Source organism: Rhinatrema bivittatum, chromosome 2 (assembly GCF_901001135.1).
Source record: "Rhinatrema bivittatum chromosome 2, aRhiBiv1.1, whole genome shotgun sequence".
In the NCBI taxonomy this organism is placed as follows: domain Eukaryota; kingdom Metazoa; phylum Chordata; class Amphibia; order Gymnophiona; family Rhinatrematidae; genus Rhinatrema; species Rhinatrema bivittatum.
Genome location: NC_042616.1, coordinates 408,030,810 through 408,047,857, shown reverse-complemented (window position 1 = coordinate 408,047,857; position 17,048 = coordinate 408,030,810). Strand labels below are relative to the sequence as shown.

At 48.3% G+C, this 17,048-nt stretch overlaps 1 protein-coding gene across 1 annotated transcript in view; it reads right to left on the bottom strand.

The window, feature by feature from the left end:
* IFT27 (intraflagellar transport 27) overlaps positions 1-4,609 on the bottom strand; it is a 58,732-nt gene extending 54,123 nt beyond the window's left edge. Inside the window, exon 1 of the mRNA XM_029590084.1 lies at positions 4,411-4,609. Coding sequence (XP_029445944.1) covers positions 4,411-4,444 — 34 coding nt within the window. The 5' untranslated portion in view covers positions 4,445-4,609. The remainder of the gene's footprint in view (positions 1-4,410) is intronic.
* Positions 4,610-17,048: the final 12,439 nt, after the last annotated feature.

Genomic DNA, 17,048 nt, shown 5'->3' with positions numbered 1-17,048 from the left:
AAAAATGCCTCAAAGGCTTTGCTTTAGATGGCCTCAATCCTCCTATCCTGAACATCCGTCAGTGCCACACCTCCCTCTACTGTGATGTGGTATGTTTCGTGACAGAACACACCAAGGTATCCATCCTAGGGAAAAGCAACTGCTCTTTGGCTGGAGGATCCAAGGGGTATAAATCTGCCAAGACGCCTTTGGCGCACTCCATTCCAGATCAAACAACTCCTGGATTGCATCCTGGAGGAGAAGAAAACAAGAAGCCTTGCAGAGGATGACCAAAATAGGAACTTTCTTCTGCATCCCAAAGGAATCAGGCCCAGCCACTTCAATGGTCTTCAAGGTCTGAGAGATCAAATCCGGCAACTCATTTCTATGGAAGAAATGGAGAAGAGTTCAATATGGTTCCAAATCTGGGGGAATGTTTCCCACCACCATCGGTATCATCCTGATTCACATAAATTCAAGTTTATTCAGGCTACATTGCGCCACGGCGCTTGACAGTGGAGACACGCAGAGAAGAACTTGGAGCACAAGGACCAACCTTAGCAGGAAGTACCAATTCAGAAGGCTGGTCCTGTAGAAGTGTCTGCAATCCCTGGAAGAATTCTACCCAGATAAAGGAGGATGGGTTCATTCCAGGAGCCACAGGCCCGACCAAACCTGACATCCTGAGAGCCAGTGGCTTGTGACAACTCAGCCTGTGGATCATTCAAGGAAGGGGACACTCCCTGCGTTTCTCCCTCGGCCCACTCCTCTCAGAAGGAAGAGATGTACCATTGCCAGCAAAATCAGAAGGGGGTAAATCTCCCTGAGCATCCAGGTAGCACTGACATAGGGTTAAAGAAAGCTGTGGTTGAATGGCCCTGATGTGGCATGCAGCACAAATAGATAAGATTCTTCGCTGCGGGCGCCATAGTTGTAAGTGTGCAGAACGGTAAAAGCTCATGCCTAGAATATGCACACATAAACCCGCACACAAAATGAATGCATAAACCCGCACACAAAATGAATGGATGTGCAGCCTGGGCTTGTAAGTATATGGGCCCAGGCTGCACATCCAACAATCTGGTCACCCAGTATAAGCAGGATGCTCAAATGGCCACATAGGAGTGCGCCAACGTCCCACTGCACAAAAAGCGCAAAAATACCTTGCGGCCAACCAAGCTCCCAAAAAGGGAGAAGCCTGAGCTCAACCTTCCCTGGCTGAGAGCAGGAATGGGTCCCGGTTACAGGGGGAGAGGGTAAAAGCTTTCACCGCCAAGCCTCTCTCGGCCTGCAACCACTAATCGAAATTTAGGTCCACGCCACTCGAGGCTACTGGACTAAGGCACTCTACTGAGGGAGGGACCACATGGTATCACCTCAGGAGGCAAGTGGTGCTATGTAGATGTTTCATCCTAAAAAAGACGACGAAGTTGGGCACATAACTGGGTGCGCAGGAACAGGTTGACTGTCCGCAGCGAAAAGAGCACAAAATCACCTCATGGCCTATCATGTGCCATAGGGCGAGAAGCCTGGAAGCGAACCCTAGCCAAAGGGCTGCTCAACCTGCTGTGCCTGCACTACCACCGCATCTCACCGAACTCCTCAGAGACATAAGCAGGATAGGTGAATGCTGAGCTAACAGACCCGTTTCCCCATTTCTCCTGCTTACCTCTCACTTTTTTTTTTAAGTAAAAACTTTTACCTGAGGTCAGCCTCCCTGGCTGAGAGCAGAAGCGGGTCCCGGCTACGGGGGGAGACGGCTAAAGCCTTCAAAGCCGAGCCTCTCTCGGCCTGCAACTGCTATTGAAATTTTTCGTCCACGACAGTCAAGGCTACTGGACTGAAGGCACTCTACTGAGAGGGACTGCACAGTATCACCTCAGGAGGCAGACGGTGCTATAGTGAAAGCTTCCGGAAAGCTTTCACTCAAGGCAAATAACCCTGCCACAGTCCCCCCTTATATCATGCCCCACCCTTCCTCTGTACATAGTTAATTTATTAAACTTTTATATATGCTGTATTAAGTTACGCTATTCAAGCATGTAATAATAATAATTTGTGTAAAACCATTATTGGTATACAGCCAGTTACTCAATTAAGCTGTTATAATGTACTATGTCATTACAAGGTTCGCTTTAGACATATTGTTATATATAAACCGATGTGATATGCCAGATCGAATGTCGGTATAGAAAAATAAATAAATAAATAAATAAAATAATAGTGACAACTCGTCTTTCTGTTATCTCCTTTCAATTCCTTCTTTTTACTCACAGGCAATTCCCTGAAAGGAAATGCATGGCCACCATCTGCTTGAGATGGCAAATACTGGTGGGCTGATATCGGGATGGGACTACATGGCTTTGTCATCAACTTTTGCTGTCTCCATCTGCTGGCAGAAGTATATAACCCACTTGTTGGGACTGACCTGCCCAAACGCTAAGGAATAGCCCTTTTATGACAGATCCCATTCAGGTATTTGGTTTTGCTTCTGGAGATTCAATCTGCCTGATTTAATTGATGTTGTAAACAGTACTAATGAAGAACATTGGTTTTCGGACTATTCTACCGTGCTGTTGACATGTTTTGAATCAACTTTGCATATTATTTTCACTCTGTATAAAGAAAATAAAATTAGCCAGTACATTAGGAAGAACTGACTTAGAAATCATCCACAAATCACACGCAATCCCAAAGATCACAATTTCAGCTCTAGATAGCAATTTTATCACCAAAGAAAATCTTCAATGACCAAAGATCACTGTCATAAATAAAGATAGAGGGGGTTAATTTCTATTGTGTTCTTTTAGAGGGTAATTTTTTTGCAAGCCCACAAAGATCTGCCTAAGTTACACCATTTTTCAAAGGAACCTTACATGTGCAAGCTAATTTTGAAAATTATGCTGGCTATATTCCCTCACACATTACAACTGCTAATTTATGTGGGCAGGGGGGGGGGGGGGATGCAGAGAGGAGGAGGGGGATTCCTGATATAATTTACAAGCATATTTTTGAAAATCAAAATGTAGATGCATGTAAATCCTACCCCCACCCAGACTTCATCTCCAGTAAACATCTCTGCACAGTCCGGGGAAAAGTATGAGCAGAATTATATTTGGGGCATCCTTTAACCTGCACAAACCCTGGGCAATTTTATAACAAGCCATTTATGTACATAAAACATTGGTTTTTTTTTTACATGTAAATGGTTTTGAAAAGTATGCCCTAATGCCTATGATTTCTATAAGGACAGCTCTTCTCACCTCTTTTGGTTCAGCTAGCAGTTTCAACTAAACAGAGCAACAGAAGAGATCTTTAAAATTAACAGATCCTCTAGTTCCATGCTGCAAAAGAAATCCATTTGGTTTATGGGACTCTTTAGCTCCAGAAAGCTAGGCAAGAAATGTATTAAGTAAATCTCATAAAAAGTATCATCTTATATAATATTTGGTTTATTGACCTTTATTTCCACACATTCAACTAAACTAATGCAGCAAGTACACTGCTTTACTGAGAAAATGTGTGAAAAATTATGACCGTGAGGGAAGGGACAAGAAACATTCAGCCCCCAGAAGGTTTTAAGTATAACTAGAGGAGGACGTTTTGGGCTGCAACTTTGCAAACTGGGGATACAGGTGGTATGTTTAGGGTCCCTGCTCTATTAATATGTATCTGCTGCAGATTTTGTTCGGGGGGGGGGGGGCAGCATTTTTTTGTATTTTGTTTGAAATGTATCCCCAGCCCCCCAAATAAAATCAACGGTGAAGAACTACCTTTTTCTCCCCATCACTGTGAACAGCAGACTCCTCTGTATCTCTGGGTTGGTGACGGGGTCTCTGCAACTCTCTGAATATTACTAAGCTTTATTTTTAATTAAAGAAAACCTTTATTAACATGTAAAGAAAGTAAAGATGTATATTATTATAGAGACACTGCCAAATGTAGTGAAATATCTGAAAATAGCTGATAGTTTCCAGAATGATGCAGGATTGAATGAACAGGACTAACTCGTCCTTCTGAGCTACGGTACTTGCTGCTCGGCTCTTATATTTCTCATTGTTTCCATGTGAGGCTCTTTACTGCTTGCACCGCAGCAGAGTGAGAGATTAGCGACCGGCCCAGCTTTTGGCAGAAAGACTCTTTTGGCCAGTCCTGGCTTTTGGCGCTTTACATCCCCCAAAGCGCGCTGTGGTATAAGCAGTCTCTGCTTCCTCGTTCGATCACGGGCAGAAATCAAACTGCAGCATGAAGGGGGATGAAGAAGGGAGCCCAAAACACCAGGACAGGTGGGAAGTTTCCCTCCGGGTCGGTCAACAACAATACAATTACTCACCAAGGTGCAGATTATCAATCCCATAAATTAATGACTTTGCCATGTTACCAGGCCTCGACACGTTAGGGGCCCTGGTGTCAGGAGCTCCGTTCACTCACCTGCTAGAATGCATTTAGCCGACAGTTTCACCATCCCGACACCGGGATGATGGGGGGGGGGGGGGGGGGGTAAAAAAGGTTATCGGGACCTGAAATAATTTCAGACAGAGGGTTACATGAACGGACGTCCACGAGGGGCAGCCGCGGCGCCTCAGCACTGAAGCACCAGACAGGGAAGAGAGGCTCGCAGACCCCACCCCTTTCCCGAGCCAACACTTCCATAGCAACTGCCTACACTAGGAAAACTACAAAAAAAACCATCACAGCGCCAACAGCCAATTCGACACTCTGCTTGTCCATCAAGAGCGGCGAGGATAACCATTGGAGAATTAGGCGTGGCTCACATGTAAACAATTCCCGTTATTCGATTTGATAAATGTGGTGCCCCTCGGGCATAGCTTCGCGGTCATTGGTTGAAATCGTTCCTGTTCCCGCCTCACCCAGTGGACTGCTTGGTTGTTTAACCAACAAGAAGAGGAAGTGAGAGTGCAGCATGTCTGTCAGGGAGTGGAATTTAACAGAAAGGAAGAAACAGAAAACCTTCACTGTCGTACATGTTTCACGGAGAAAGGCGCCGGCGGTCTTTTTTGGCACCAGTTTTTAGTGATAGGTTAGTTGGACTAAAGACAAAGCTAGACAGTCATTCTCAACATTTGTTTTCAGAGTAGCTTTGCTAGCATATGAGTCTATATTTCTGTCTCTCTCCTGATTATTATTTTATGTGTTAGTAGTGAGGGGGTAGGGAAGTATCTGATTTTTCCGCTTTTGAAAGTTGGTTGGTTTGGGATGGGGGCCGTTGAACCGAGGCTATTTAGAATATCGCTTTTTCTAATTGTATTTCTACCAATTTTGTCTTTCCTAACAGACAGCATTGCCTTTATCTACACAGCTAATATAGTGCACAGTACGCAGAAATAGAGAATATCACGGCAGATAAAGTACCATATGGCTCATACAGTTTACCCATCTACATCTCCTGCTCATATATATATAATAGTCCCTTCCTCTCCTTCGGAGAACCTCTGTGCTTGATATGTTCTTGAATGTTGATACAGTTCTCATTTCCACAGCTTTCACTGCATCTACCACCCTTTTCTGTAAAGAAATATTTCTTTAGATAATTACTCAAGCTACCCCCTCTTGCCATTCTATGTCTTTCATTCCAGAGTGCCTTTTCTGTTGAAAGAGGCCCACCTGCTCTGTATTTATTCCTTGGGAATATTTAAATGTCTATCATATCTCCATTACCTCAGATTATAAACTCTCTGGAGATAGGGAATTACCTACAGTACCTGAATGTAATCCTCTTTGAAGTGCTGAAAAAGCAGAATATAAAAATCTAAATAATAATAAAAAATTCCCCTTTCCTCCAGGGAGAATAAAACAGTGAATGTCATAATGTCTTTTTATTGCTCCATGGTGATGCTGCACTACTGTGTGCAATTCTGGTTTCTGTATCTCAAAAAAAAAGTTGCATTTGGAAAATCACTGAGAAGGGTAACCAAAATGATAAAGGGGATGGAACAGCTCCCCTACAAGGGAAAGGCTAAATAAGATGTGTCTGTTTAGCTTGGAGAAGAGACGTCTGAGCCATGGAGCCCTTTCCTGCGCAAAGGAAAGGGAACTCTCCCCGGGTGTAGCTAGCCTATCTCTTAGCACCCTTTTTCCCATGTTGAACCACTGTTCACATGGAAACCTCCTCCACTTCGCCACACTTTGAAGGCTCGTGCCTCACTCTAGGGGCCAACCCATTCCAGGGATCCCTTTCCTATGCAAAAGAAAGGGAACTCTCCCCAGGTGTAGCCAGCCTATCTCTTAGTACCTGTTGACCCATATTGAACCAGAACCGCTGTTCACATGGAAACCTCCTCCACGTCGACTCACCACGCTTTGAAGGCTCGTGCTCCACTGTAGTGGTGTTGTGTCCGTCGGTGCCCGACGCCCTCTCTCCGCCTTCCTCACCTCTTTGGCACCTCCCTCTTTGCCCGCGGGAAGATTGGTTGCTGCGGCATTCCTCTGCCAAGGCCCTCCGGCGTCCCCGGACCAGCTCCACGCTGCGAACTGCTATGTTTCCTGGAGGCCTAGGGGCATGTGTGCGGCGCGGCCCCGACTGAAGTACCGGTGATGGTGCAAACCTCGGGGGCGTTCCCCCAAAGATGACATCACCCACGACGGATATTTAAGGTCTTAGAATTTGCTAACACATCGAGTTAGCAAGGAATGACAATGGATATGGATTTGTTCTATGTACGCTACTCTGCCTCCTCGGACTAACCAGGGATACCCGCTCCTCGGGGGCCTCGCCCTCTCTCTTACTTTGTAGATTGCAGTCTGGAACCGGTACTCGCTCCTCGAGGGCCCTTGCTCCCGTATTTCTTCGAATTCACTTCTGCCTGGAAGTCAGCACTGCCTACTACATCTGTGAGTTACCATCGCTCTCTCAGAGCTTTCCCTGGAACCAGGTATTCGTTCCTCGAGGGCCTATACTTTCCATCTCCTGGGCTTCTATGAGACATTGTGTGAGTGTTCCATCAGGTTCGGTACATGTACTCTGCTTACCCTGCCTACTCTCTATATTTCAGTTTCTCTACAGCTCAGCCTCCAGGGATCGCTGTTCCAGTATCTGAGGGACTACAGCCCAGCTGGGCATTCCAGCTCACTACTGCCACCTCTGGTGGTTCGGTATACTGTCTAATAAAAGAACTAGTGCGTGTCTGTCTCCATACTCTGAGCCTGACCGGTGGTCCCTCTCGGGATCTTCCCTGGGGGCATGGTCATCTGCCACTGGTCCAAGGCTCCACCCACAACCCTCCTAAATATTACAGATTGCTATCTCCTCAGCAGACTGTTAACTCCTATCTGATTGCTCCTCCCATCAGATAGCGGTTTCATTACAGTGGCCAACCCATTTCAGGGAGCCCTTTCCTGCACAAAGGAAAGGGAACTCTCCCCGGGTGTAGCCAGCCTATCTCTTAATGCCCGCCGACCCATGTTGAACTGCTGTACACATGGAAACCTCCACGTCGACTCGCCATGCTTTGAAGGCTCATGCTCCACTATAGGGGCCCACCCATTTCAGGGAGCCCTTTCCTGCGCAAAGGAAAGGGAACTCTCCCCGAGTGTAGCCAGCCCATCTCTTAGTACCTGTTGACCCATGTTGAACAGGAACTGCTGTTCCTGAACTTACCCAGATCAGTCCAGAAAAGTGGGCTGTGTATCCCTACCAGCAGGTGGAGTCAGAGAACAATTAGAACTTTGGGCACTGCTACATAACAAGAGTGCCACCTGCAGTCACTCTATTTTTCTGACTCCAGTAGGTGGTACAGATGGACACCTGCAGACTTTATTTTTATTTTTTATTTAGTTAGTTTGAATTTAATTTTTTGGTTTACGGTCGCTTCCTGAGGTGTTAGGCGCCTTCGTGGGCCATCCCTCAGTAGAAGCCGGGCGTCCGGGGAATTGGATATTCCTGTCAGGCTTTCATTTGCTACAGTTCAGTGTCTGACGACCAGGGGCTCCTGGCTACTCACCACCGTCTCTGCTACAGCTGCTCCCTTGTCTCCTGCAACAGCTTTTCTCTCTGTCTTGGTAAAGTTTAATTTAAAAAAAAAAAAAAAAAAAGAGCTGTTTTTACTGCGGCTGACTGACAGTCTTCAGTGCTGAGGTAAGGAGAGGTGCAAGGCCAGCCGGGGAAGCTGTCAGCAGTGTTCCCTTCAGCTCCCAGGGCTCTGGGTCGTTTTCTGAGGGCAAGGGTGGGCTTTTTTCCTTGTGCCTCATTTACTCGCTGCTTCCCCGCTGGGGGCCTTGCGATTTCACTATAGACAGGCTTCTTTCCCGCAGCATGGCTGTGCGCATTTTTTTTCTCCTCAGCTGGTAGTCTCATGAAAAGTTTGTTTTTCCGGCCCTGCCTGACTGAAATTTTCTCCACGTCGCGGCACCGAGCGTTTCTTTTTTCTTTTTTTTATTCGCACCCTTTTCGATTTCACATCAGACTATCGGCGCACTGCTGCAAATGGGATCGATAACAGAATCGCAGGCCTGCCACGTGTGTGGGTCATGCTGCCAGGCGTTAGATGCGGCCTCCTTATGCGCAGCGTGTTCCCCGGGGTTAGAGGGCTCTTCAGGGCTTCTTGCCTCCTCCCATGGGGAGGGAACATCTGTCACGCCTTCGACTTCGCGGGAAGAGGATTCTCCGCCTGTTCTAGCCCCGGTGAGGGAAGACCTTACCAGGGGAACTGATGATATCACCCCAGCCGACTCTCCAATGGGAGGGGTTTTCCCCAGAATTTGTCCTCCTTATGCACCAGACTTTCCTGGCAAGGAAACGCTCGATGGTAAAGCAGCCCGGTTCTGGGGACAGGTTCGGACCCACCTGAGAAAAGAGGTCGGGGTATGGACCCTCGTCAGCGCCTCCCTGATCAGGCTCACCCCACAGGGGATTTTCCCCAGAGTACGCCAAACACGATCCTGGGGTCTGGGGCGACACTGACTTCTAGGGTAGTAGGGGTGGCAGACCCGGATCCGCGGCTGGATCTGACTGATGTGGATACTGATGATCCGGATGAGTCCGATGACCCTCCTGCGGAGGGGGATGACCCCAGCGTGGTGCGTTTGTTCAAGCGGGATGAGTTAAGACCCCATATTCCCCAGGTCCTTGAAGTTCTGAGATTTAAGGTTTCTCAAGAAGAGTCTGACAACGAGAGCGTCAATCAGTCCTCAACGGCATTAGGGGTCCCACAACATGTTTTCCTCTGCCTAAGAAGGTTCGCAAACTAGTGACCCGGGAGTGGGAGACTCCACATTCCAACTTGAAGGTGGGCAGAGCTATGGCGAAACTGTACCCGTTATCGTCTGATGTTTTGGATTTACTGAAGATTCCAAAGGTGGATGCCGCGGTCTCGGCAGTCACGAAAAAGACCACTATCCTGGTTGCTGGGGCGGCTGCCCTTAAGGATATGCAGAACCGCAAGCTGGAGATCCAGTTGAAGCGAGCATTTGAGGTTGCCGCTCTAAGCCTTCGGGTGGCGATTTGCGCTAACCTCATGCAGAGGGCCTGTCTGTGTTGGGTCCAGGAGTCGGCTGCCGGGGCCGGTACCGGCGACAGTGGGGCTCTGCAGTCCGCCTGCCTAGAAGCAGGCATCGCTTATGTTGCAGATGCTTTGTATGATCTGGTGAGAACCTCGGCAAGAGGTATGGTGTCCTTGGTGTCAGTGCTGCGTCTCCTCTGGTTGCGAAATTGGGCGGCCTATTTGTCCTCCAAGTCCCAGCTTTGTAATCTACCCTTTAAGGGCAAGCTCCTGTTTGGGGAGGATCTGGATCAGCTGTTAAAGCTGCTTGCCGAATCCAAGGACAATCGGTTTCCGGAAGATAAAAGATCTTCTAAGAAAGTCTTCCTTTCTCAAGCTAGGTTTCGGGATTCTCGCCGCTTCAGAGTGGGTAGATACTCCGCACCTTTTTCTTCTAAACCTGCTTTAGCGCGCCAGCATTCCTTTCGAGGGGGGTCGCTGGCCTGGAAGAGATTTGGGACATCTTGGTGCAGGAATTAATAAAAACCCCCAATGAAGCCACGCGCACCCATTCCATCGTCGAAGCTGTCTGAGGCAGATTATCCAACTTTTACACGGAATGGGCAAGAATTACATCAGACCTCTGGGTCTTAGAAGTGATCAAAAACGGTATGCACTGGAGTTCTCACACCTGGTCCGGGAGGTTTTTGTGGAGTCCCGAGTGGCCTCAGGTGTCAAGCGAGAGGCGGTCCGGGTGACTCTACAACGACTTCTCGAGCTCAAAGCTATTGTCCCAGTTCCAGAGGCTCAACAGGGACAAGGTCGGCACTCCGTGTCCTTTGTGGTCCCCAAGAAGGAGGGCACATTTCAGCCCATCCTCGATCTGCAGAAGGTGAACCGTTGTCTTTGGGTTCCTCGCTTTCGTATGGAAACCCTGAGGACAGTGATGGCTGCGGTTCGAAAAGGGGAGTTTCTCACTTCTCTGGACCTCACGGAGGCGTATTTACACATTCTGATCCGGCTGAATCACCAGAGGTTTCTGAGGTTCAAGGTCTTGGGACGACACTTCCAATTTCGAGTCCTCCCATTTGATCTCGCAACAGCTTCTCGCATGTTCACCAAGCTGATGGTGGTGGTGGTGGCGGCCTTCCTTCGTCAGGAGGGAATCTTAGTTCACCTGTACCTGGACGACTGGTTGATTCGCGCGAAGTCTCAGGAGGATTGCAAGAGATCGGTGCACATGGTGATGTTCACATTGCGATACCTAGGTTGGGTAATCAATGTGCAGAAGAGTCACTTGGAACCCACTCAGAAGTTGATTTATCTCGGAGCACAATTCGATACCTTGCTGGGCAAAGTGTTTCTAGCGGCGGACCGAATAGGGAAGTTGTAGAAACAAATACATTCCCTTCTTCGAAGGAACAATCCTACAGAGTGGCATCATCTTCAGGTCCTGGGCTCCATGGCTTCAACCTTGTCTTGGTTCCTTGGGCGTTCGCTCACTTAAGACCTTTACAGCGTGCGCTTTTGTCTCGTTGTAGCCCAGTGTCAGAGCAATTCCATCTACCAATGCCTCAACTTCCGGAATCCAGAGCCAGTCTGTCATGGTGGCTGTCACTGGACAATCTGGAACGGGGGGTGGATTTGGACACTGAATTGGCTGATAATCCCCACTGATGCCCAGCCTCTCAGGTTGGGGGGCGGTATGTGCAGACAGGTCTGCCCAAGGGCTCTGGTCGGCGATGGAAAAATCCTGGTACATAAACCGGCTCAAGACCAGGGCTGTACGTCTGGCCCTGCAGGCGTTTCTTCCCTGGATCCAGGGAAGAATGGTGCGAGTCTTCTCGGACAATGCGACAATGGTGGCGTACATTAACCGGCAAGGTGGGACTCGAAGTCCCGCCATAGCACTGGAGGCACGTCTTCTGTTCACCTGGGTGGAGCACCATCTCAAGGGCATTGCCGCATCCCATGTCGCGGGAGTAGAGAATGTGCAAGCTGATTATCTCAGCCGTCAGCAACTACACCCAGGAGAATGGGAACTACCGTATTTTTCGCTCCATAAGACACACTTTTTTCCCCCCAAAAGTGGGGGGAAAATTTATGTGCGTCTTATGGAGCGAATATAAAAAAAAAACTAAAAATCTAACAAAACCCCCCCACCCTCCTGACTTCCCCAAGACCTGCCAACTTAATTTACTACAACCCCCCACCCTCCTGACCCCCCAAAGACCTGCCAAAAGTCCCTGGTGGTCCAGCGGGGGTCCAGGAGCGGTCCGGGAGTGATCTCCTGGGCTTGGGCCGTCGGCTGCCAGTAATCAAAATGGCGCCGACGGCCCTTTGCCCTTACTATGTCACAGGGGCTACCGCTGCCATTGGTCGGCCCCAGTGACATAGTAAGGGCAAAGGGCCGTGGCGCCATTTTGATTACTGGCAGCCGACGGCCCAAGCCTTGGAGATCGCTCCTGGACCCCCGCTGGACCACCAGGGACTTTTGGCAGGTCTTGGGGGGGTCAGGAGGGTGGAGGGTTGTAGTAAATTAATTTGGCAGGTCTTGGAGGGGGGTCAGGAGAGTGGGGGTTGTTAATTTAATTTAAAGGTTTGGGATGGGGTATTTTTTTGGGGGGGGGCTTCCAGAGAAAGAAAAGTTTTCTGATCTGGGGAGTGAACCAAAATGGCCCTCCCCAGACCCGAAAACAAAATGGGGAGAAAAAAAAAAGTTATGCACTCCCCTAATTTGCTCCATAAGACGCACAGATGCCCGGGGACAGAGCTGGTTTAGCACTAAATTTTTTTTTTTTTATTTTCCCCCTCTGAATCCTAGGTGCGTCTTATGGTCAGGTGCGTCTTATGGAGCGAAAAATACGGTATTTCTCGAGGCGTGGAATCTCATTTGCGCCAGATGGGGAACTCCTCAGCTGGATCTGATGGCAACGCAGGCGAACGCAAAAACAGTCTGTTTTTTCAGCCGTTGCCGAGAACAGGGTTCGGTGGGCATAGATGCTCTCATGTGTCCTTGGCCCACGGGGATTCTTCTGTATGCCTTCCCGCCCTGGCCCCTCATAGGTCGGCTTCTCCGTCGCATAGAGCGGCACCCGGGAAGGGGGATTCTGGTGGCGCCGGAGTGACCACGTTGTCCATGGTTTGCGGATCTGGTACGCTTGGCTCTAGAGGGTCCACTTCAGCTGGCTCATCTAACGCATCTGCTCCGTCAGGGGCCCATATTTTCGGATTGGGAGGATCGCTTCTCTCTCGGGGCTTGGCTTTGAGAGGCGACGTTTACGCTTGATGGGTTATTCAGAACAAGTCATTTCCACCCTCCTACAGGTGAGACGTCCAGCCACCTCTATGGCCTATATGAGATTTTGGAAGCTTTTTGAGACGTGGTGGCATCAGCGTTCCTGCGACCCTTTAGCGGTGCATGTTCCTTGGGTGCTTGACTTTCTGCAACAGGGCCTCACTAACAGCTTGGTGTTCAATTCCCTTCGTGTACAAGTTGCAGCTGTAGGTGCCTTGCAGGGAAGCTTTGACGGCTGTTCGCTGGCAGCGCATCCGGATATTGCTCGGTTTCTTAACGGGGTCAAACATTTGAGCCCTCCCATCCGTTCGGTGTGTCCGGATTGGAGTTTGAATTTAGTCCTGCGAGTTCTATGTGGCGCTCCTTTCGAGCCTCTTCGTGGAGTTTCCCTGAAAGATCTGACTTTGAAAACGGTGTTTTTGGTGGCCATTTGCTCAGCCCATCGGCTCTCAGAGTTGCAGGCGCTGTCTTGTCGGGATCCTTTTCTTTGGATTTACGACGATCTGGTATCGTTACGTATGGTTCCGTCCTTTGTCCCGAAGGTGGTTTCAGCCTTTCACGTCAATCAAACTATGGAGCTTCTGGGGTTCCCTAACTGGTCCCGGGAGTCTTCTCAGAACAGAGACCTTCATCTTTTGGATGTGCGGCGCGCCTTATTGTGTTATCTGGAGGTTACCAATGATTTCAGACGTTCCGATCATTTGTTTGTTTTCTTTGGTGGCCCAAAGAACGGGGACAAAGCGTCAAAGGCGACCATATCTCAGTGGATTAAGGAAGCCATTTGCGTGGCATTCATAGCCCGAGGGTGTCAGGAGCCTTTGGGTCTCAGAGCTCATTCCACTAGGGCTCAGGCTACCTCCTGGGCAGAGTGTCAGTTACTGTCGCCTCAGGAGATCTGTAGGGCGGCAGTGTGGTCGTCTACTCACACTTTTGTGAAACATTACCAATTGGACGTTAAGACTTCTGATGAACCATCCTTCGGGGAGAGTGTGCTTCATGCGGGTCTTTCGGGTTCCCGCCCAGTGTAGGGTGCTTGGGTACATCCCACTTTTCTGGACTGATCTGGATATGTTTAGGAAATGAAAATTGGTTCTTACCTGCTAATTTTCTTTCCTAAAATACCACAGATCAGTCCAGAGGCCCACCCCTTTCTTCAGATACCGAAAGACTGTCTTGGTCAGTACCTGCTTAAGTTTTTTATTGTTGAAGCTCCTTTTTTGCAGACATGATTCATGGAGCAGTTTTTAGCAGTTGTTCGGTCTGGTTTTTGCCAGCGGCGAAGTGGTAGTCCGGAAATTTGGTTGGGTGCTACCCTTCGTTATTTAGTTCTGTTAGCATGGGCTTGGGTACAGGTCAATATTGAGTGACTGCAGATGGCACTCTCGTTATGTAGCAGTGCCTAAAGTTCTAATTGTTCTCTGACTCGACCTGCTGGTAGGGATACACAACCCACTTTTCTGGACTGATCTGTGGTATTACAGAAACAAAAATTAGCAGGTAAGAACCAATTTTCATTTCACATGGAAACCTCCTCCACATCGACTCGCCATGCTTTGAAGGCTCGTGCTCCACTCTAGGGGCCAACAACCCATTCTAGGGAGCCCTTTCCTGCGCAAAGGAAAGGGAACTCTCCCCGGGTGTAGCCAGCCTATCTCTTAATGCCCACTGATCCATGTTGAACTGCTGTTCACATGGAAACCTCCTCCACGTCGACTCGCCATGCTTTGAATGCTCATGCTCCATTCTAGGGGCCAACAACCCAATCTAGGGAGCCCTTTCCTGCACAAAGGAAAGGGAACTCTCCACAGGTGTAGCCAGCCTATCTTTAACACCCGCTGACCCATGTTGAACTGCTGTTCACATGGAAACCTCCTCCGCCTCGGCCTTCAAAATTATCGTTTGTATATCTGCTTTGTCCACCAGATTTTAAAAGACCAGCGAGAGCTCACTAGACACCAACGGAAACACCCCACTCTAGGGGCGAACCCATTCTAGGGAGCCCTTTCCTGCACAAAGGAAAGGGAACTCTCCCTGGAGCCAACCTGTCTTGCCCCTATCAAAACCACAGGGACCTGACTACCTCAGCTCTGCCAGCCTGTCTTGCCCCTATAAAAACCACGGGGACCACACTACCTCCACTCTGCCAGCCTGTCTTGCCCCTATCAACTTTCTGCCACTCTGCCTTGCTGCCATACACCAGATGACTCCCTCTACTACTTGTGGTGTTCTTGCCACTATCATGGTTCCTCAGTGTGTTGGTGCTAGTCTTTCTGCTGCTTTGTACCTTTATTGGCGCCTTGTGGTTTTTTCTGATACTCTTTCTGCTTGCTATGTTCCCCTTTCATTGTGCTGTAGGATGTTGATGCCACTTGTCTTGCCACTTTGCCTGTCATTCTGCCTTCAAGGGTTCATGCAACTGTTATCGGTGCTCTCTTTTGAAGCTGTGGTGTGTTTTTGACACTCTCACTGCTGCTTTGCACCTCTGTTAAAGCACTCTTGCCACTCCTGGTACTCCTTTGCCCCTTTACAGTGCCTTAGGCTATTCATGCCACTTTGATGCCACTTTGCCACAGTCTAAGTACCTTGGAGCTCTTTTCTCATTCTGATGATTGCTCCCCAGAAGTTTCATCAGAATTGATAAGAAAACCCCAATTCTGCAACCAAAAATAGGCTGCAAATACTTCCCCCATTGACTTTAATGGGAAAACGGAAAATGAATAAAACTAATCAACAAATTGGTTTCCCCCCCTATGAAACTAATGCAACGAATTTGGGTCCCGGCGAAACAAAAAACAAATCAAAACAAATTTTTTCCTTCTGCACATCCCTATTTGCTGCACTGGAGATCTATGGATGCGCCCTCATACTGGATGTGGAGAAATGCCTTCCATAAGTTACTGCAGATGGAAAATTTAGCATCCAGATTGACACCTCGGCACCGTCACTAATTCTTAAAACTTTGGGATGTATATATACAATCTTTACCTCATTGAGTCAGAAATCTCATTCTCAATGACTAATGTTGACTGCTCCCGGGCCGGTAGATGGGGTGACTTGTGTTGCAGCTACCCTGCTCTTCGATGTATACACCTGTTTGATCTTTGGGCAGTTCAGCAGTTTTTCAGTACATTCATTATATGAGTCCACAACTAGTGGGGTGGGAGGGGAGGAATGGGAGGTAGGGGAAAGAGGGGGAGGAGGTGAAGGTGAAGGGGGAAAAAGGGGTGGGGGTATGGTACAGCAGTCTGTGGGATAGGGGGGACCAAAATTGTTAATGAGCTGGTTTACAGATTTATCTTCTTGAAATGTGCCAGTGGGGTTCAAGTGTCCAGGCCCCTTTGGTTGTATAATTTTCTTGGATCAAGCTCAATAAAAAATTGTTTACTCTTAAATAAATAAATAAGGGGAAAAATGACAACAAAGCTCCTTCCAATGTCAAGGCAGCCCTGCACTTGCAGCCATTACCTTCTTCTCACTTTGACCTTGACAGCCTTGTTTTTATCAACAACCATGTGCCTCACTCCAGCCCCATGCACTAGCTCCCAGGGTACCACCAAGGGGCATCCCATGGGTAAAGGTTCCCCCATCATCAGGTAATAACCAGTTTTTAAATTTGTTTTCCATTCTAGTCACATGTATAGCTCATTTTTATAGAACACACCCTCCCTCGGGCTCAGAGGGGACACCCATGCACTATCCCCACCCCCTGCTGGGTGTCCAGTTATGGTTTGTAAAAAAGTTGGTTACCTTACTCCCTCTTTTTTTCTCCTTCTCCCCAATCAGACAGAATATGTGAGTGGCTCAAGGCACACTTGCTTGTTAGATAGCAAAGGCTGCCACAGAAGCAGCAGCCATCTCTCCACCCCCCCCCCCTCCCCATCCAAGCCTGAGCACATCACCCTCCGCATTATGCTGAGACCTGTACAGCTCTAATGGACAGGAGATCCAAACATGAATTTCCCTGTGCCTTGCCACAGAACTATCCCCATCCCCATAGCAATCAGATGATAACTTCTAATAAGACAAGTGTTTTTGGAACTCAGTTACTTTCCCCCTTCTTGTTATATATTCTTTAGAAGTTAGAGAGTCTAACCTGAGTAAATTGAAACCCTGTATACTTGAAACATGTTCTTTGTTACCGAGTGTGTAATTTTTATAATCCTACAAAACCCAGGAAACTGCACATACGCTAATCAGTTAAATGGCCTCAATCTGTGGTGAAATTTCATCCTTCTACCACAAGAGGTCAACACCTCCTGAGACAAAGTTACCCCATGGCACATTCACTCACATTAACTTTTCATCCATCCTTTACTATCAAACAAGTTATTTCT